The sequence below is a fragment of the Anomalospiza imberbis genome, chromosome 11 (genome assembly GCF_031753505.1).
Source record: "Anomalospiza imberbis isolate Cuckoo-Finch-1a 21T00152 chromosome 11, ASM3175350v1, whole genome shotgun sequence".
NCBI classification, from domain to species: domain Eukaryota; kingdom Metazoa; phylum Chordata; class Aves; order Passeriformes; family Viduidae; genus Anomalospiza; species Anomalospiza imberbis.
This window is the reverse complement of record NC_089691.1, coordinates 22,263,643-22,283,904: the sequence shown is the minus strand read 5'-3', so window position 1 is coordinate 22,283,904 and position 20,262 is coordinate 22,263,643. Positions and strand designations below refer to the sequence as shown.

The 20,262-nt window shown below is 50.5% G+C and overlaps 1 protein-coding gene across 3 annotated transcripts in view; it reads right to left on the bottom strand.

Annotated features, from left to right (window-relative positions):
• The window catches only part of GRM7 (glutamate metabotropic receptor 7), a 217,072-nt gene that overhangs the window by 93,954 nt on the left and 102,856 nt on the right, over window positions 1–20,262 (bottom strand). For all 3 annotated transcript variants that reach the window (XM_068202387.1, XM_068202385.1, XM_068202386.1), the window contains exons 3-4: window positions 3,318–3,459; window positions 2,297–2,451 (exon numbers count right to left, since the gene is read on the bottom strand). In XM_068202387.1, the coding sequence (XP_068058488.1) occupies window positions 2,297–2,451; window positions 3,318–3,459 (297 nt within the window). The remainder of the gene's footprint in view (window positions 1–2,296; window positions 2,452–3,317; window positions 3,460–20,262) is intronic.

Below are 20,262 nucleotides of genomic sequence, written 5' to 3'. Positions count from 1 at the left end.
GCTCCAGCAGCACCGGGATGAGCTCTGCTCCCTGAACTGCCCCTCCAGCCCATGCCAGCAGGAGCAGATGGCACATCCAGATGGCATTCAGGGATGGCTGGATGGGGCTGGGAAGGGCAGGAACCAGCCCGAGCCCCTGGAGTGGCCAGGGAGCAGGCAGGAGCCCTCTGCTCTGCACAGGGGCATCTCGGCCTGCCCCCCTCCCCGGCACAGCTCCCACTCTGCCCAGGCTTTTCCTTCCCAGGAAGGAACACACAGACCCCAACACGTGTGTCTGCTCCTGAAGGACACCTCAGGTACAGGGATTTGTAGGCAAAATGTCATTTAGGCACCACAGTAATCCCCCAGCCTATGTGGTTACGAGTGCAAAATGCACCCAGGCTACTCCAGGCTCTTCTCCACTGAACCAGGAGATATTTGCAGGCTCAAGAAACACTTTTTTTTTGCAGGTACAGCAAATACACTGATATTCATACCTCTAATTTAACTGACTTTCTACACCTGAGCTCTCCCACTCTGCCATCCTCACTCATTGCGTCCAAAACCCCCTCATGCTTCCCATGAGGGGTTTAATGTGTAACATAAAAGGAAAATATTTTAAAACAAACAAACGTGGGAAGTTTTTGTTTCTGTGTACTGTTGACAGAATTTGCGTTTCTGTGTCAGAAACCCTCAGGGATGAATACAGGCAGTGTGAAAAGCTTATTAAAATATCCTGCTTTTCAGAAACAAACCACTTCTCATTGTCTGTCAACTTTCTGTATTTACGGAGAAACAACATCCAAGAGTGCCTCGGGGGGCTAAAAATGTAAAAGAATGAAGCAGATGATCTACCTGAGAGGAATAACTCATGAGCAGGGAGTGCAAGCACAGGAAAAATGCAAATATTTGGTTTTCCAGGGAGCGAAGACACCAGAATCCATTTTAATGTGGGCAGCGTGTTCAAGGACTGGGCCAGCAGGGGAGTTGGGTTTCTCTGCTCAGTGCCTCCCCTGGAAACAACTTTTCCTCTGTGTTCAGAGAACACAGACTCTGACCAACCTGTGGTGCCCAGAGGAAGCCATGTGGATGCTGAAGCATCTTCACCCACAACAGGATTAACAAACTGAGGTGAGATCAGACACCAAACACTTGAGAGCACAAAGAAAAGTTGAGAAAGAAACAAAACAAATCATTCAGCAAAACAAGTTTCCCTAAATTCACCATACACATGCATCTGTACAGGTGTGGCTATTTCTGAAGCACACAAGCAATATGGATAAATATAGTGCTTGATCTGAAATAAAAGTTGAGTTTAAATGGAAACCACTGATCGAAAAATGAAGTTTTAGTCCTTGAGTAGAAAACTCCTCTGTTTCAGAAAGGAGACCCGAATTGCCCAAGAAGCTCCCTCCCCTGCATGCACAGGAGAGGCTCAGATCAGCTGGGTTTTCCTTTCCAGGGATAAAGCCCTGTCACACCCTCCCAAGCTCTGAAATCAGGTCTGACAAGCAGCTGCTGGTAGCTCCTTCCATGTGGGAGTCCAGGACATCCCTCTGGCTGCCCTGGCTGGCTCCAGACCCTGGCAGGGGCTCGGAGACCTTGACACCAAGTCAAAAACACCTGTGGCTTCCATTTTAGCCCGTGGGAAAAACTGCCAACTCTGTGTGAGGAATTACAAGCCACAAGGGTTTGAGTAGTGTGGTAGTTGAATTAACACAGGGTGGAAAAGTAGAATTTTGGGGTTTTTAGAATGGGGTTCAGGGGACAAGATGGAGGGATTTGGGCATGTCCTGGCCTTCTCCTCCTTCTCCTTGCCCTCCATGTCTTGCTGTGATGGTGACACTTTTCTGTTGGTTTAAGGTACAGACACACTGTCCAACATCAATGACAGACATTGGCACGTTATTGCAAACATGGCACACGGAGTTTTGGGTATAAAATGTGAACACCGCCCTGAGGACAGACAGAATGCCATGGCCGACCTGCTGGACAGAGCTCAGCAGGGCAGAGACAGAATGTTCTAGATAAGGGAAAATAAACATCCTTGAGAAGCTGACCCTGCGCATTCAGACTCCTTCTTTGGTTGCACGGCTGGGAAATGAGGACTTTTACACTCTTGGGGTCACCTCAACACCCAGACCCCGAGACTTCCAGAGCTGGGAATCAGCTTCGAGTTTCCACAGGAGGACATTCACGGAGAAATGAGGAGGTGGAGATGCATTCCAGGGGCCTGGACCTGTGTGTGCCCACAGGAGCATCCCCAGAGCCTGGGGAGGACAGGCAGGAGCAGGGGCAGGGAGGGGCAGGCTCTTACCCTCGATGGTGGCTCTCTTGGGCAGGATGGTGATGGCTCCCTCGGCCACGTCCTCCTGCTGCAGCAGCGGGCTCACCTTGGAGCCCCACGTGTCCGAGCCCACCCACAGGAAATGTCCCACCTGATCCGCCCTCTTGGCGGCCGCCAGGATCTGCCTGTGGAAAGGAACGCGTGGTTTGCAACGGGATTTCACCAAAACGTGGGGCTGCCCCAGGAAATGGGGGTGGAATGGCAGAGCGGCTGCACCCGACGGGCTCAGAGGTGTCCAAGCACATTCCTGAACCCAGCAGGGCTCAGGGGCTGGGACTCTCTGTATCACCAGGGCTCTGGGCAGCCTGGGCCAGCAAAGGATGGAACTGGATGATCTCCAAAGGTCCTTCCCAACCCAAACCATCCCATGAACCATGCAGCACCAATGGGACTTCTCTTCAAATTCACCCTATATCCCATGACTGAGTTATTGATTCCACTAAAACTCAAGAGTTTTTCCATTGACTTTACTGAAATTTTTCCCTAAGTTCTTTTTGTCTCGTTTTGTGGGACCAGGCCTCTCAGCAACTGGTGATTCCATCACAATTTTAAACTAATTTCAAATTCTGGACCCAGAATACGCAAGTGAGTCATGAAATATAAAATATTCTTTGTGTTATTTTATGAGCCCATTCCATGTGGTTTAACCTTGAGCATCCAAGTCACTTTATCACTATTAACTTTCATTTGCCATAAAATAGACTGAATTAATGAATTACGGCAAGGAGAATGAGCCTGGAGAGGGGGGCGTGTTTGTAATTCCTCTGGGAGGAAAGGTCAGCTCTGCCACCCAACACAAGTAACCCCATGCCAGGAAAAGCTCCCAGATCCTGGTCCCCATTCTCCAGCACCCACGAGCCAGGCAGCAGCAGCCTCGTGCCTGGTGCTTCCCCACATTCCCAGCGCCACATATCCCCGTGTGGCTCCCACCACAGGCCTTTCCCCGGCTCTCCCTCCCCGGCAGAGCCCAGGGGATGGGACCAAGCCTTACCTGATGTCCTCGTCGTTGGCGAAGATGACGATGGCCCTGGCATTGGGCGTCTCCAGCAGCTGCCGGATGATCCTGTCGAAGTCGATGCTCTTGTCCTTGCGGTCCTGGGGGATCTTCAGGGACTGGGCGATGCAGAGCCCACCTGTGCCAGAGAGCAGAGCACAAAGGGACCTTCAGAGCAGGGCCGGGAAACGTCAGAGAGCCCAGCAAAGGCAGTGGGGAACGCACGGCCCAGAGGGGAGCCTGGAGGGGAGGAGCTCTCCCAGGGATCACTGCCCTTCCAGCTCTCCATGGCCACATCCTGAGGGATCCATGCAATTCCTGCTCTGATAGCACAGTCTGCATGGCTGGCAGGGTCAGGCATGACACAGACTGTGCCCAACCTGTTACTGGACACGAAATGAGTACACAGAAGCTTGGTAAGTTTAAAAGAGAAAAAAAGCTAGTTTTATTCAAACATCTGGATTTATAGAATTCCAAAGGTGACTGTGGATTGGGGGATGGAATTACTACTTCTCTAACTACACTGGTCTAAAGATTAATCAATCATTTCTCTCTACCCACAGAGAAATATATAAACTATTTTATTTATACATGAAATTGTGTGGGAACTCTGACTCTCGAATATGCAAACATTATCAGAAGGCTGAAGGAGTTTTATGAGATCTTTAAAACTTTCAAAAGAACTATAAAAGAAAACTTAACACTTTTAAAAATCAGGGCAACACCAGCCCACTGCAGAACAGCAAAATAAGCAAAGAAAGGGGTAGTGGAAGGATGAAAAGGAGAGGAATTAAAGCAGGATACAACAGCAACCTGAACAAGCCTAAACTGATGAATAAACCCCCTAACAACAGGCTGAGAGGCAGAAGGTACTGACAGGGTACTGGGCAGGTCTATCTCAGTGAAGGGCTGAGATTCTTTTTGATTTTGCAGCTTGAGGGCTACTGGGGGAAAATGCTTGCACTGGACTTACCTGGAACAGGAACAGCCAAAGTTGAGATATGGGCAAAAGCCACACTGTGCAAGAAAACCCCTATGCATTCCAGTGCCCACCACCGAACAGGATGGAGAGACACCAACAGTGAAACCTCAGACAAGGTCTGTGAAAGGGACTTCTCATAAACACCCAGAGAACACAGCAAAGAGCATAAGCCCAGCCACAGGCACCTACAGCCAGACCAAAACCCACCCGCTTTTAGCACAGTTCCCATATTACAGCTGTCTAGTTTGTTTAAAAAAAAATTAAAAATCCCATCTCCACTGACATTCTGGTTGTTGCTGGCACATGAAAACACAACTTCTGCCTTAATTATTTTATTTCTCAGTAGTAATCACTTTCATCTTTTACGGCATCTTTGATACCAACCTGCTCACCACAGTGCACAGTGCGTTAATTAATAACGTATCAGAGCTCCTCATAAAAACCAGCAGTGGGGATGAGTTAATTAAAAAGCAGAAGGACAAGGGAGAGATTCACAGATAGGCTTTAAAACCCAAATTTAAAAGTCCTGGTAATTGAAGCACTGGAGAAGGTGTTGGAGGGTGAAGGACCTGGAGGAGGAGGAGGAGGAGGAGGAGGAGGAGGCTCAAGCCCCGGAGCATCCTCCTCATCCCAGGGCAAAGCAAACCTGGAGAGAACCAAGGAAAAACCAGCTGGGAAAACCAAACTCCTGCTTGGAAATGGTGAAATGCAGCTCCTGTGCCCATCCCCGAGCCCCTCACAAAGCAGGTCAGCCTCGCTTTGCCTGGTTTTCGACAGAGAGAAGCTGAGCTGCAGCTGCCTGGAGGCAGAGGAGCTCTGCTGGGCTGGCTGCTCCAAAGGCTCAGGAGGGAAAACCATTGTTTCGTGGGGAGAAATGGAACAGTGAACAGGAAAGGCTGGAAGAGAATAAAGGAGAATAATAACCCCCAAGTTTTTCTCTGGCTCACATAAAACATTTCATTTTGTTTCACAATTATCACAACCTGGACTTTCTGCAACTTTTTTTTTTTTCCTTTAAAAGCAAACACTACTGAGTTTTAAAAATAAACTTCATTTAAAATGAAGATTGAAAGTGTCACTGCCAGCGAGTTCAGAAATCTGAACAGTTTTACATGCTCTATTTTCCCCAGTCAAATTTAGACAGAATGAACCCAAGGCCACGAGCAGTGTTCTCCAGCTCTCCCAAAATGTCCCACTTGGCAGGGATCCCACAGGCAGTGGGAGGGCTTTCCCAAGAGGAGCAGATGCCATGGTGCCCTGCTAGCCTTGGCACCACCTCTGCTAAAGGAATTAAGGCTAAATGGCAAGGAGGAATGACACAAATGGCAAACATCAGTGTGCCCTGTGTCACCCCTTGGCAAGCAGAGTGCCTGGGGAATTGGGTGTCTGTTGTCCAAAAGGCACAGTGGAATAAATTCAGCTTTCATGGCCTCATTCCACATTCCAGCACAACAGGAAACACGTGCACAGTTATTGAAACTGTCAGGTTCACTCACAGCACTTCTGAGGGAAAACCTCTGGGGGAATTAGGTGGTAAAAACACGAAAGTTGCAAATTCAGGATCTTGTCACAGGATTCCTGCAGTAATTCATTACCCCTGGTGGCCTGGAGAAGTGACAAATGCTCCAAGCAGCACAAAGTGCCTGGCCAGGGATGAGAGCCTGGGAGCAAAGACACCCCAAGGCTGAGCAGGGGCTGCTCTGACACATCCAGAGCAGCTGGGGCTGCCCCTGGACCCCTGGCGGTGCCCAAGGCCAGGCTGGCCAGGGCTTGGAGCAGCCTGGGACAGTGGGCTCTCTGCAGCCGGAGCTGGCACCCAGCAGGCCGTGCTGGCTTTGGGGATGCCCGAGCTGGGAAGGCAGAGCTGCTCCAGTACCATGGATGCCCATGGCTGGGTGCTGTTTGGCTTCTGCTACAGCACTGGGCAAGTTATTGTGCCTCCCCGAAGTTCTCCAGGAGCTGCTTTTTTTATCACCACTTAATTGGATTATCAGGTAGCAAAAGAGACAATTCAACACTTTTTCAGCTGATTGATCTGCAGAGATCCTTTTGGGGGGAATCACTTTTGGCAACACTGGAAACGTCATGTCGCGAAGTTATGTTGGTGCTGGTGATTATTAAAAGGAACTCTCAATTAATTTGATTAATACATTCCTTTAAAATTAGCAGCCGCCACGAGCTGCCTCCTGGATGTTTATCAGAGTTCTGGGAGGAACAGACAAGGCCCCTGGCACAGCTCAGCTGCTCGTCCGCTGGCAGCGATTCCAGGAGCTCCCTCACTGCCCACCACCAGGAAACACCCCAAGATGGGGATTTTAACGATGGAGTGTTGGGAGGGCTGAGAAAAGCTCAGGTTAAGTACAGATGGTACCAAGACTCTGTCTTAATCAAAATTAAAAGTGCAGGAGAGCTCTGATCCCTCAGAGAGAGCCTGCCAGGGAGCTGCTGTGCCCCCACGATGCTCCAAAGGCAGGACCCCACACCACACAAGGGGAAATAAATCAGTCAAGCACTTCAACTGGAGTTTGGGGAGCCAAAGGAGGGGAGTTAACTGGGGAAGAAACAAAATGAACCTTAAAGGCACACAGTAGGTTTTCTCCAGTTCATTGTACATTTTCTATCTCCTGGGTTCTGGCATTTCCTGCCATTCCCTGCATATACAATTTATGAGCTGCAATGAATTTGACTTGTAAACCTCCCGTATTCTGCAGATGAGAAACCAGTGGCAGTAACGCTGAAAACGGAGTTTGAAGAAGTCAGGATCCTCCCCATGTGAAAATCTGGATAGCACAATTGAGGAGAGTTCCCTGATAAAGCAGAATCACATCCCAAATATCCAGAATGACAAAAGATCATTTTATAGTCCTGAAATGCAGCTGGGGCTGCACCAAACTCCTCAGCAGGGACGGAGTTGTTCAAACAAGTGACACAAACCCACCAAATGCTCAAAGCCAGAGGAAATCCATCTGTGACTCACACGTGGCTCTGCTGCAGCAGCCACGTCCCAGGGAGGGGTTTAGGGCCAGCTTTGGTTTATGTTTAGCTAAAAACCAGAATGAACCCACATTCCAGGACCTGCCACCAGCCTCACAAGAAACAATGAGATCTTCAGGAAATGATTCGAGTGTAGGAAGATTTCCAGTCCCATTCCCAAACCTGCACAATAAACCAGGAGAACAAAGTGATCCTGACCTGGGTGTGGAATATTCCCTGTCCCTTCATGGGACAAGGTGCCACCAGCGTGGGAGCTCACCAGGGGCTGCTCTGAGCCCACCAGAACACTCCCAACACGAGATCCCTGGGATTTATCCAAGAGCTCCAGCCCATCTCCTGGGATGCAGAGCCCAGGAGATGCCCGGGGCATCTGCCCCAGCCCCAGCTCTGCCCCTTGCACCCCAAAGGAATTCCGGCCCGTGGAACTGAGCTGAGGGACAGGAAAGCTCCTGCCACGCCGTGCAGCCAGAAGTGGGAATAAACTGATTTATTCTGCCCCCCAGTGAGACCAGGCAAGGCAGGTTCAGAGGGGGCTGCGAGGGGTTGGTGAGGCTGGCTCATTCTGCAGCACCCACAAACACAGGGCTGGGAACTGGAACATTCTGGGCACAGAGCACACACTGCAGGGAAAACAAATGGAGAGGCCAAACCAGCACACAGTGTGCAGGGTCCTCAAGAAAAAAGACTTCAGGTTAAAACAAGGCCTGTAGAGAGACCCAGAAATGCCAGCTGGGCCCTCGGGTTCTAAATCAAAGTCCTGATGAGGCTCTGGATTGGCTGGTTCTTCACTAGAACAATTAATGTCCTGCTCCCTACCAGTGCTCACTCTCCTGCTTGCCAAGAGCTACAAAGTCCTTGCTTATGGCAGTAAAAGAAGTTTACAACTGCCCTGATCTGCACATGGGCTCGGATTGAAATTACAGCTCCAGAGTATGGTAATTCAATTGTAAAAATGGAAAGTGCACCAATAATAAAATTGCATTAACACGTGGAATGACAACAATTTATCCAAGGAAAAGGATCCCTGTGGATACCCAACAGCTTTAACTCAGAAACTTTCTACACATGAAGAAGCTACTGAATCACTTGGAAATTTCATTTTCACTAATTTTGTTTATTGTTTCATTTTTTCCCATTAGCCCTCATCATAACCCAACAACAGAACACCTAAACTAATATGGAAGACTAATATTTCTAGTATGTTATTCATTAATGCTTAATTCCATCGTGTCAGACCTTTGCTGCATATTTAATGACATTCCTGGTGTGTTTTATCACCTCAAAATTGTCCTTTATTATGGCAGTTAAACTCCAGCAATATACCAAAAATTAAGACTCTCCTTGGGAACACTAAATTAAATTATAAGAGTGGTGTAAGATGACTTTGAGAGATGTAGGAAAGCTCTGTTTGTGAGGCAGAAGAGAAGGAAAATGAGGATGTGCTGCAGGAGCAGGAGCTGCCTGTGCCTAGGAACCAGGAGTGAGAACAGGCTCAGCCCAGGGCTTGGCTGCAGAAGGGATCGGGAGCTTTTGGCTTCCCAAAATCTGCTACAAAGGTGCATTGGGGGCCACACAGTGCAGCCATGCAGGAAAAAGCAACGGAAGATAGAACATTTAAATCCCTTTTGTTGGTGCAGCTCCATGCCAGGAGTGCTCCCAGGAGCTGGCCTGGGGCAGAGCCCTGCTCAGAAGGGCTCTGGGATCCACCTGACAATGAAAGTCACTCCTTGGAGGGAGATGGGATTGCAGGGAACCAAGAAGAAAACCCCGAAATGGATGAACCATTTCCAACCCTAAACGGATGAACCATTCCCCGTTTTCTCTGACAGGCCCAGAGCAGGAGGCTCCTGAGCTGAACACCTTTATTTATGCTGTCAGTCCTGTCTTTCACCTGCTTCTAACAACCAGGAGGAAAGAGAGACCCCAGATTCAGGCCCTGGGTTAGGGTGGAAGGACTGAGACTGGAGATCTGGGGGATCCTGTGGGATCCTGACCTAGGGGCACCTGCTGAGCCATGGCACGAACCACCCCAGGGGAAAAGCATTTGGTCTGATCTCAAACAGCACAAACCCCCAAATCCTGCCAGGACAGAACAGAATCCCAGAACTGGCACGGCTGGGACAGCCCCCTGAGACCCAGCTGGGAGCCCAGCACCACCCCCTGGTCCCCTCCGAGCCTCAGCCCTGTCCTTGCAGAGCCTGAGCGCAGCTCTAGAGCATCCTGAGCAGGATCAGCACTGGCAGAGCCCTCCCAGCAGGGCCAGAGCCCCCTGAGACACAAACAAAGCCCCCAAATTCCCCCTGAAGGCAGGGAGAGCTCAGGACCCTGCTCCAACAAACAGCAGCTGGGAGAGGCAGCCTGCAGCTGCTGCAGAAACCCTCCCCACTGGCAAGAGAGGGAAATTCTGCAGCAGAAGCACGGGAAGCAGCCCCTGCTGCTGGCCCTGGACAGGCTGGAGGAGCCCAGCCCGGAGGGGACAGAGGCTCCCTGGAGCAGCCCATGGCCCCTGCTGTCCCAGCCCAGAGGGGCTGCTCCTGACATGAGGTTTGATCCCTGGGAAAGCAGATTGCATTCCAGGGAACCGACAGAGAAACCAGCTGGGGAAACGGCCCCTGCTTTCCTGGAAGTGCTGGGGTTAAGGCAGAATCACAGAAGTGTTGGAAAAGATCTCTAAGATCATTGAGTCCAGCCATTCCCCAGCTCTGCCAAGGCCACCACTGCCCCATGTCCCTAAGTGCCACAAGGGCTTTTAAACCCAGGATGGGCACTCCACCACCAGCCCTTCCAATGCCTCACCACCTTTCCATGAAGAACTGTCCCCAAAATCCACCCTGAGCCTCCCCAGCCCAGCCTGGGGCCGTTCCCTCTCCTCCTGTCCCTGTTCCCTGGAGCACAGCCCGACCCCCTGGCTGTCCCCTCCTGTCAGGAGCTGTGCAGAGCCACAAGGTCCCCCTGAGCTCCTTTTCTCCAGGCTGAGCCCCTTCCCAGCTCCCTCAGGAGTTCTCCAGCCCCTTCCCAGCGCCGTTCCCTGCCCTGGACAGCTCCAGGCACCCTCGGTCAGCGCTGTCTCTGCAGCCCTGTCCCCTCCATGGAGCCCTGCAGGTCACTCTCTCGCCTCTCTAGGGCACAGGGGCAGCCGTGCCCTGCTCCCCTGGGTGCCAGGCTGCCCAGCCCAGCCCTGCAGCAGCCCTGGCTCCTTGCGGAAGGGATTTCCTGCCAGCTCTGAGCTGGGAGCTCTGGGGTTCAGGGAGCTGCTCAGGGCCGGGCTGCTCCTGCAGGGATATCCCCCCCAGCAGTGGCAGTGCCACCTCTGGGTAATGAATCATTACACACTGCGAGCACAGGGTGAGCTCCAGCGATGAAGCTTTTCTAACAGCGGGCTGGAGCGTTCCCACGTTCCCAATCCGCTTTGTCTCGGGGAAGGAACACGGCGTTTCAGCTGCTCCCAGATAACGGCACGGCTGGGGCTGCTGTGTCAGGGCATCAAAGACCTGTCACCTCTTCAGAGAGTGACAAATCCAGGGAGCAGCAAGGACACTGAGACATCTCCGTGGGAGGGCAGGGAGGAGAAGGGATCTTTGATAGCAAATTTTGGAAGGAAACACGTTTCCTCCTTTTTCCACCCAAGAAGAGACCAGCATTTACAGCACGACAAAATTCTTTCACTCTAAGCCCAGTGCCAGGCTTACAAAAGCTCTGCAATAGATCAGGGACACGGAACAAGGCCCACAAAGGGTCGAAATAGGGCTGAAGAGTTGGACCGCAGGGGACACTTCTGTAACCAGCCCCACGCTGCTCCCCATCCCTGCCCCTGGGTCAGACCTGCAGGGCCAGCTGGGATCACTGCCATGCCAAACCAGGTTTTGGCAGGGCCCACCTGGGTTTGGGTTACTCCTCCCTTGCTGCAGCACATTTTGCCTCCAGATTCACGCCCAAGGTCATTGCTGGGAGCTCACACAGTGATCACTGTTCTTCTGGGACTCAAAACAGGCACATTCAGCAAAGCTGGGAATTGTTTGAACAGGTTCTGTCCCAGCCCTCACACAGGGAAATGGAAAATAGAAACAGAACTCTGTAATTCCCTGGTCTTTTCTAGGCCTTCTCATAATCCCCATCTCCTTCACACTGGAGTAATGTTCTTAATGTACTCGGCTGAGCCTTAATGACCCTCTCTCAAATGAGTACTAAAAATGCAATATAGTTCAATAAAACCACTCCTGCAGCCTGGCAAAGCCCAGCCCCTGCGCTGCCCGGGCATGAGCCGCTCAGTTTCATGGAGCTCTGCCACCAGAGGCTGTAAAAGCCACAGGAGGTAGGAGCGAGCTCTGGGAAGGCACTCCAGGATCCATCCAGCAGTGCCTTACCTCATGGAAAATCTCCTGTCAGATCCCAGCCAGACACCAGCACTCAGCTGGGGACAGGGCTGGAGCAGCTGGGACAGTGGGAGGTGTCCCTGCCCTGGCAGGGGTGGCTCTGGACGGGCTCTAAGGTCTCTCCAGCCCCACTCCCTGTTCACCAGCTTGCTTCTCCCGGGAAGCCTCAGAAGAGATGGACTATGGATATTCCCGGGTGATCTCAGCACGGAGCTCTTCACTGACTGCCTGCCAAAGAGCCTTTCCAATGAGCAGCCCATTAAAGACAGGGGGATTCTCTTAATTTGATGCTGGACTTGAGAGACCTAGGAAATATTTGCCCATATCCAGAGTGCCCAGAGTGTTTAACTGAACAGGGATTGCTGCAGGAACCATCCCTCCAGGAAAGCCCACACCGCCCTAAAAGCTTCCAAAAACCTAATCAATCTTTAAAGCCTCCATTTCCTTGGTGCTGCAGTCCTAATTTTATGAACTGGGTGTCCAGACCTGTGACAATGTAGGAGAAGCTGCACTGTGCTACACCAAGAATAAACCCAAGGAAATACACTTTACAGCAAGAACTTCGAAGAGTCAAAATATTAATGCACCAGAAATGAGGTCACAGCCTCCAATCAATCAATCAATCAATCTTTATACAATTTTTATGCCACAAAAAAGTTTTATCACTGCTTTTTTTTTTTTTTTTTTTTTTTTTTTTTTTTGTGGAATCTTGATAGGGCAAGGCAGCACCAGGAAATCTGGGATTCACAAGACCAAAGAGCGAGGCCAAAGACAGGATAAGGAAGAATTATGCTGAATGAGCCCCTTTCCCTTACTGTGGGACACTCCTCATATTAGTGTCAACTTCATTGAATTTCCTTCTATTATTTGCAGATGAATTTCCCTCTGCCCCCCTCCAGCTCCTGCCAGGCACCTGCAGGGTGCATTATCCCACATTTAGCACATCCCATGGAGCTGAGGAGGTCCAGAGCTCCACTCCAGAGCTGCCAACCTCTGTGTGCCACGCAGAGGGGTTTGTGCTGCCTCTGCAAATCCCTGGGCTGCGGGATGGGGCTCCCCCACTGAAACCCCACTGCCTGCTCCTCATCCCACCAGGACTGGCCTTGGGAGCTGCAGCTCCTCCAATGTGGAATGAGTGATAAGGGCCAACACATTTCCCCTTAAAAAGAGCCTGACTTGTATGGAGGAATTTAAATGATGTTCTGAGTGTTACACAAATGAAAAGTAATTAAATCAATGTAACTTCTAAGGAAACAGATGTTAACTGCTATTTCACATAAGACATCCACTTCTTTATCTTTAATTCATTTTGTGGTCGGAAAAGATGACCAAAGTTATCTTGACTTTGCAAAAACTACTGCAATGTGAGTGAGGGAAATTAACACTTTGATTAACACTTTTAATATTTGAAATTAATTTCAAAGCTTCGCCTCAGTTTCCAAGGTTTGTATTAATCATTTCTCCCAATATTATGGCATATTGAAAGAACTTGATTAGATTGATTCCAAAACAGAGAGTGAAGAGACAGCTCAGCCACCACTGATTCAATTCCTCTCTAGCATTCCAAGTCTACCTACTCAGGGAACTTGCTCTGCGGAGGAGCTGCTTTGCTACCACCTCTGTTTTAACAGAAAATGTGGAATTTTCAATGTAAAATTCTCTTTCTCAGAGCTCACACACAGAACAGCTCATTCCAGGGCTGGGATCTGGGGATGGGACACCCACAGAGCTCTGACAAACCATGGCTGGCTGGGAGCTCTGTCACTCACAGAATCACGGAATGGTTTAGGCTGGAAAAGCCCCCTAGGATCAGAATCCAGCCATTCCCCAGCTCTGCCAAGGCCACCACTGCCCCATGTCCCCAGGTGCCACATCTACAGGGCTTTCAAACCCCTCCAGGGATGGGGACTCCACCACCAGCCCTTCCAATGCCTGATCACCCTTTCCATGAAGAATTGTCCCCAAAATCCACCCGGAGCCTCCCCAGCCCAGCCTGGGGCCGTTCCCTCTCCTCCTGTCCCTGTTCCCTGGAGCACAGCCCGACCCCCCCGGCTGTCCCCTCCTGTCAGGAGCTGTGCAGAGCCACAAGGTCCCCCTGAGCTCCTCTTCTCCAGGCTGAGCCCCTTCCCAGCTCCCTCAGGAGTTCTCCAGCTCCTTCCCAGCGCCGTTCCCTGCCCTGTCCTTGCTTCACCCCTCAGAGCCGTGTCCAACACTGGAACAGACCCTGCATCCCCAGGGGAGCTCTCCTGAAAAAGCACCTCCATTTACAAGTCATGAAGTTGACTTTTGCCCTTCCGGATGCCTCTCTCAGAGCAAAGCAATGTTCCGTGCAAAAAAAAAAATAGAATAAAGGATGAAAGCAGAATATCCACAAAATTCCAGTGAGCCTTGTTTAATCCACTCACTTTCAGTTGTTCTGCAAACTTCTTATTCTGGGGAAATAGATGTTTTTAATTAAGTTGGCTGCACAGCTGCTGAGGCAAGAGCTGAGTGCCAGAGCTCCGGAGCAGCCCCTGCACATCCGCCCCGGCTGCCCTCGATGGTGATAAAGCAATTTGTTGAGTCATGCTCTTTTCCCTCTCTCCAGTCTTCATTCCCCAGTGTCAGTTCTCCATTTGTTAATCCATACTTAATTTTTAAATCACAAAAACATCGTGGCTTTACAGATAAGCTTTTAAAGCGCCCTCCTACACAGTCTCTCTTGCCATCTCCCGGGATGCTGCTGATAACGAGCAAGAATCAGACACTCCAAATGTTAATGAAGGAGCTGCTGCTGGAAGCTGGGAGCTTCGAGGCCAGGTGAGGGATGGGAAGGGACACCTGGGGAGCAGCAAGGCTGAACGTGAAAGAGCAGGGAAGGAAGGTCAGGAGCTGGGAAAACGCTGCTTCCCAAAGGCAGGGAGAGGGAAGGAGCTCTGCCAGCTGGGGGTGAGAGCCCCATGGCACAGGGGAGGACAGCTCCCCAAATTCCTCCATTCTGCAAACACAGAAAATGCAAAAAAACACCACCAAGCTGTTGGTTTCTCACCCAGAGAGCCTTGGGACACACAATGGACAACACAAAACCCAGGCATTCATGAAATCCCTGGGAAGCCACAGAGCCGTTGAGCCGCTCTCGTTTGCAGTGACGTGCCCGGGATGGGAATGCCCACCTCCCCCAAAGCCAGGCTGGAAGTGCTGCCCCTGGAGCCCCAGGGATGTCCCAAACCCACCCAGCGATGTGTGGGTGACACTGGGGCCGCCCCACAGCTGCATGCTGCAGCACCCCTGGAATTCCCAAAGGCCAGCACAGCCCTACACACGGGGACAATCCTGATTTTCTGCACTTCCAAAGTCATGGAGGAGCCCTGCTCCCTCCGAGCATCTCTTAAAGATTTTAAATGCAAACTTGATTCCTCTAACACTGGGAAAAGAGCCCTATTCAAATTACAGTTACTTTGATGATAAAATTTAATTGGTACTATCCACAAAATGCTAAAATAATCTGATGGAGGAGGCGAATTCCAGCTGAAACAGCAGAACATGTAAATCCTCTGCCTGATTTACAGATCCTGGAAGCAAATCTGGAGCAGTTCCCTCAGCCTTTCATGCAATATTTTTTACTTTTCTCCAGAAAAGTTACACTGCCAAGGAGACATCTCTTTTTTGGGTAGATCCTTGTTAATTACTAGCATGGAACTTTCCTACTAATTGAGCAGCCAGCCAACACACCAACTTAGAGATGCACAGTTTGCTGCAATCTGAGCTACAGCATGTGAAAACCATGAGATTCTTCTCTAAAAAGAAATAAAAGCATTTCGGCAATGGTTGAAAGAGAAATGGAAACACTTTTTACCTACCAAAATATGGAGTTCAGTGTTGTGTGTTTCCCCTGCCACAGCTGAAGGCATCACTAACACCTAAAACAGAGCAGAGAGCTGCACTTGCACATTAAATGTGTAAAGGCAGGTGCAGAGACAGCGCAGGTTACATCATCTCCTCACAGAACGCGTTCCAGAGCAAGCACAGGACTTCGGCCCAAGGAAAGTCCCTTTCCACACCAAAGAACTAAACCTGGGCAGACATTTACCAGGGAGAAAGGGAACAGAAGCCTCGGGGCACTCGGAGCCCGCCCAGATGTCACTGACTGTTTTGGCACAAGCCCAAGGAGAAGAGGCAGGACAAAACCAAGGAGAAATGCAGAAGTGGGAGGAACAAAGGGAGAACATCTCTTCTAGCACAGCTCCAGTCCCACTGCCTGCAGGTCCCCAGGGATGCTGAAATGCTGCCCTGAGCAATGCCCTCCCACTGCTCTGTGGGCTCAACAATCCCCTAAATCAGCTGTGCCTTTGGAGAGGGCCCGAGCTTCACTGGTGCAACCAGAGTTCCACAGCAGGGGATGCAGGGTCTGCTTCAAACCAGAAGACTGACTGACTGATGCACTGTTTTTTCAAGCAGACACTCAGAACAGCCTGAAATTTCTACTAAAACTGGGCAGGGAAAGAAATGAAACTCGAGAGGAAAAACTAAACCAGAGAGGAAAAAATAACTAGAGAGAAAAACTGACCCAGAGAGGAAAAACAAAACTAAAGAGGAAAAAAGAGGAACTGAGGGAGAGAGCGATGCCCAGGGACACAAATGCACAACAAGACTTGCCTGAGGCTGTAACTCTGCTCTGAAGCTGGCCAGGCAAAACCAGGTCCTGATCAATACTTTTTGAGACAGATTATATCTCATTAGGATCTCCTGCTTTGTTTGCTACTTTTTTACCATTCCTCCCAACATCTCCTAGTCCTTGGCAAACGAGACCTGCCTTCTGTGAGAATAAAGCCCACAGAACCCTCCTGGATGGAGCTGGGTGCAGCGGGGCCTCTCCATCCCCTCCGTGCTTTTAGGGGCCCTGGGCTCCCTGGGGCTGGGGGAGCAGCGACTGGGGCAACGAAATTCCCAAATAACCAGAGCCACCCACCCTTGCTGAGCTGTACCTGCACACACAGGGGCTCTCACACACAGCTTTCTGCTGCCTGCCTCTTCTACACAGCCCCAGGGAGCAGCTCCTGAGCTCCTGGTGATGGATGTCCAAAAAACCGCCTCCCAGTCCCGCAAACCTTCGGGAGGAGCCGCCTGCCACCCCCCTCTGTGCTCTGCTCTACCCCAGTGGAGCCAAGCTGACTTCTGGAAGTGCTCCCAGGAACCACCTGCAGCTGCTGAAAGCACTGCTGGGTGCACAAGGGAGAGCTCACAAAGTCACTCCTGCTCCTGGGGAGATGCGAGGAAGGAAGGGGAATTAATCCTGCCGGGGTTTGCTCCTTGTTGTCATGTCTGAACTGGCTGCTACGCAGTGTTTTCCTGCACCCAGCAGAAATTATTTCCTTGGGAAAAAATGTAAAAGCTTTAAAATGTATTTTAGGAAAAGATAAATCCATTAGAGTAAGTAAAAATCAAACCCCCACCTCCCGCAGCGCTCAGCTCCAGACCAGCTCGGAGCCTGAGGAGTCCTGAATCACTTTCCATGAGACTGTCAAAGGTGAAAAGGTTGACTTTGGTGGCAGTGACTTCCAAATTCTAGTGGCTGTATCTGCCTGCCACTGGAATAGGAGCTGAAGTGAAATTACCCTGCTGCTAACAGCTGGAAATGACTCCCGGGAGTCAGCCCCGTGCTCCTGGAATGCTTTGATGGGTTAATTTCCCAGAGATTTTACTGCAGATGCCACTTGTGCCTCCTTATTTCAGGGAGGATTTCATCTTGGCTGCAGTGTATTTTCTGCAGACAAATTTTCTCTCTGGCTCTTCCTCCCTTCATTTGACAGAAACAGAACTCAAACTGAAATAGCAAAACACCCATAATTTTGTATCAAGGTTCTCCAATCATCTGAAAAGTGGTGGTTGATGCAGCCAGTTCAAACCCTGTCTGGACAGAAGATGTGCTGGAAATGTAATTCAGAGATCTCCTGTTTCCATGGTAAATTAGGATGAACAACACGAAATCAGGAGAGGGGAAAAAACCCGACATCATGGAGAAGGGAAGTGCCCAGAATTAGGCTCATTAAGGAGTGGATGTGTGCCACAGTAATTCCATCTCTCAGTGGGGCAGGGCAGGGGGCTGGATGGTGCCATCCCCCCATGGCACGTGGGGCCGGTGCTGCCCCAGAGCAGAGGCTCCTGCCCCGTGGAGAGCTCGGGATACCAACAGTGCCTCAGGGTCTCCTTGTAAATCACGGAATGACGACGCCAAACTTGCTGATTCCTTGGGAAAGGAAACTTCTGGTTCCTCTGTCGCCCCCAAAACCAGCACCTGGGCCATCACCTCGGGTGGGACTGAGAGCACAGAGCAGCACCAAATGGAGATCGTGCACGATGTGCTTCAGTGCCGTGGCAGTGTGGATATCCTCAGTTCAGTCAGAGAGAAAAAGAGAAAGATTGCTGCCAGGCTAAGCCTGGAAAAAAGTCCGAGAAAAATGCAAACAATCTGTTATCTTGCTTTCCGTTCACATTGTTTGTAGACATGTTCTGCCACACTGACCTAAGTCCAATGTGCCAATCAGGTGAAATGTTTTTACTTTAGAACCAATGGAATTAATGTTCACAATGTTCTCTATATTAAAAAAAAAAAGTACTTTTAAATAAACACTCATTCACCTTCTGAAATCATACAAGTCATTTCGCCGGTCCCTGGCTCAACCACATCATGGAAGCACTTGGTCTGAGGCTGGGCTTGGTCTTGAAGGTCTTCTCCTGCCCTAAGGTGCTGTGGCTCTGCACAGGCCCAGTCTGAGCTTTCAAGAAGACACCTTGCTGTCACACAGCTCACGGAGAAGTCTGTCAGACAGAGAGGGCAAGGGAAGAAACCTTCCTAACCCAGGCCAGCATCCATCCCTTCGTCCCTTCACGCTTTCAGACACAGTCTCTGGGGTGCTCTGGCAGGACCTCTCCACTGCAGGTAATTTTGGGGGTTTCTGAGGTGGCAGGAGGGCAGCTCTGCTGCACAGGTCGGGGTTTGGGGCTGTGGTCAGGGAGGGCCACGGGCTGCTCACGGGGGTGCCAGGAGCACCTCGCAGGCACGGGGGCTGCATCCACAGCTCACCCTGCTCTGACATTCCGGGGCCAGCTGCAGACAGCCAGGCAGGAGACACCCAGGAGAATCCCGTAACTACCAGCAGCCACCCTGCAATGCCAGGCAGCTGGGTCTGCACCCTGGGTGACACCCCAGGGGGCCAGGAGCACCCCCACATCACAGTCAGCTCTGGAGCTTTACAGCCCCAGCAGGCAAAGAAAAGGGGCACACCATAAAAGGGTCACACCAGGAAAAGGGTCACACCAGGAAAAGGGTCACACCAGGAAAAGGGTCACACCAGGAAAAGGGTCACACCAATTAAAGGGTCACACCAGGAAAAGGGTCACATCAATTAAAGGGTCACACCAACTAAAGGGTCACACCAATAAAAGGGTCACACCAGTAAAGGGTCACACCAGGAAAAGGGTCACACCAGGAAAAGGGTCACACCAATTAAAGGGTCACACCAGGAAAAGGGTCACATCAATTAAAGGGTCACACCAACTAAAGGGTCACACCAATAAAAGGGTCACACCAGTAAAGGGTCACACCAGGAAAAGGGTCACACCAGGAAAAGGGTCACACCAATTAAAGGGTCACACCAATTAAAGGGTCACACCAATTAAAGGGCCACACCAATTAAAGGGTCACACCAGGAAAAGGGTCACACCAATTAAAGGGTCACATCAATTAAAGGGTCACATCAATTAAAGGGTCACCTCAATTAAAGGGTCACACCAGGAAAAGGGTCACACCAGGAAAAGGGTCACATCAATTAAAGGGTCACACCAATTAAAGGGTCACACCAATTAAAGGGTCACATCAGGAAAAGGGTCACATCAGGAAAAGGGTCACAGCAGGCCACAGGAACCTGGGCTCGTTAGAAACCTCTCCCTAAAGTCTTGCTGCACAGTGATGAGGCAGGGTAAAACTTGCAGGAGTTCAAAAGGAGGAGCTGTAAATGAACGCTGCAGTCCTCGAGAGTCTCCAAGCACTGCAGGCAGCAGCGACAGCCAGGCCTGAGCAGGTAGCACAGAGCCACGTTTATGGCACACAACGGATGGCATTGCACAAACTGCCTCTTGATGGAAGATTTCATCCACTCCAAGAACTGGTTTTTCCAAAATCCAAATGAAATGTAAGGCACAATAATCAGGACAAAGGATGATGAGGCCACAGGCAGCTTTCAAATGTGGTAAATGCAAATGGATCTCATCTGTTCATTAACACAAGAGCTGTTTATGGGGAATTTACTGTAGTTGTCCCATCACTACATTCCCCAAAAGGAAAAGAAAACGATCATGCCCAACAGAAATCAGGATTTTCTGTTGCTTCACTAAAGATCTACATTCCTGCCTTCTGAAAGTGGTGCCTGATTGCAGCTGGAGCACCTGTCACAAAAACCCCAACCAAGAGCAAATCATTCAAAAATGGTCTGAAATGACGAGTACAGGGAGGCTCTGGCTGTGCCTTGCACAAGCCCAGACCTGGCGGTAGCAGGGAATGGAACCAACAGAAGCAGTTTGCTCCCTGTAAGGTTAAAACTTCCTCTGACTCCGT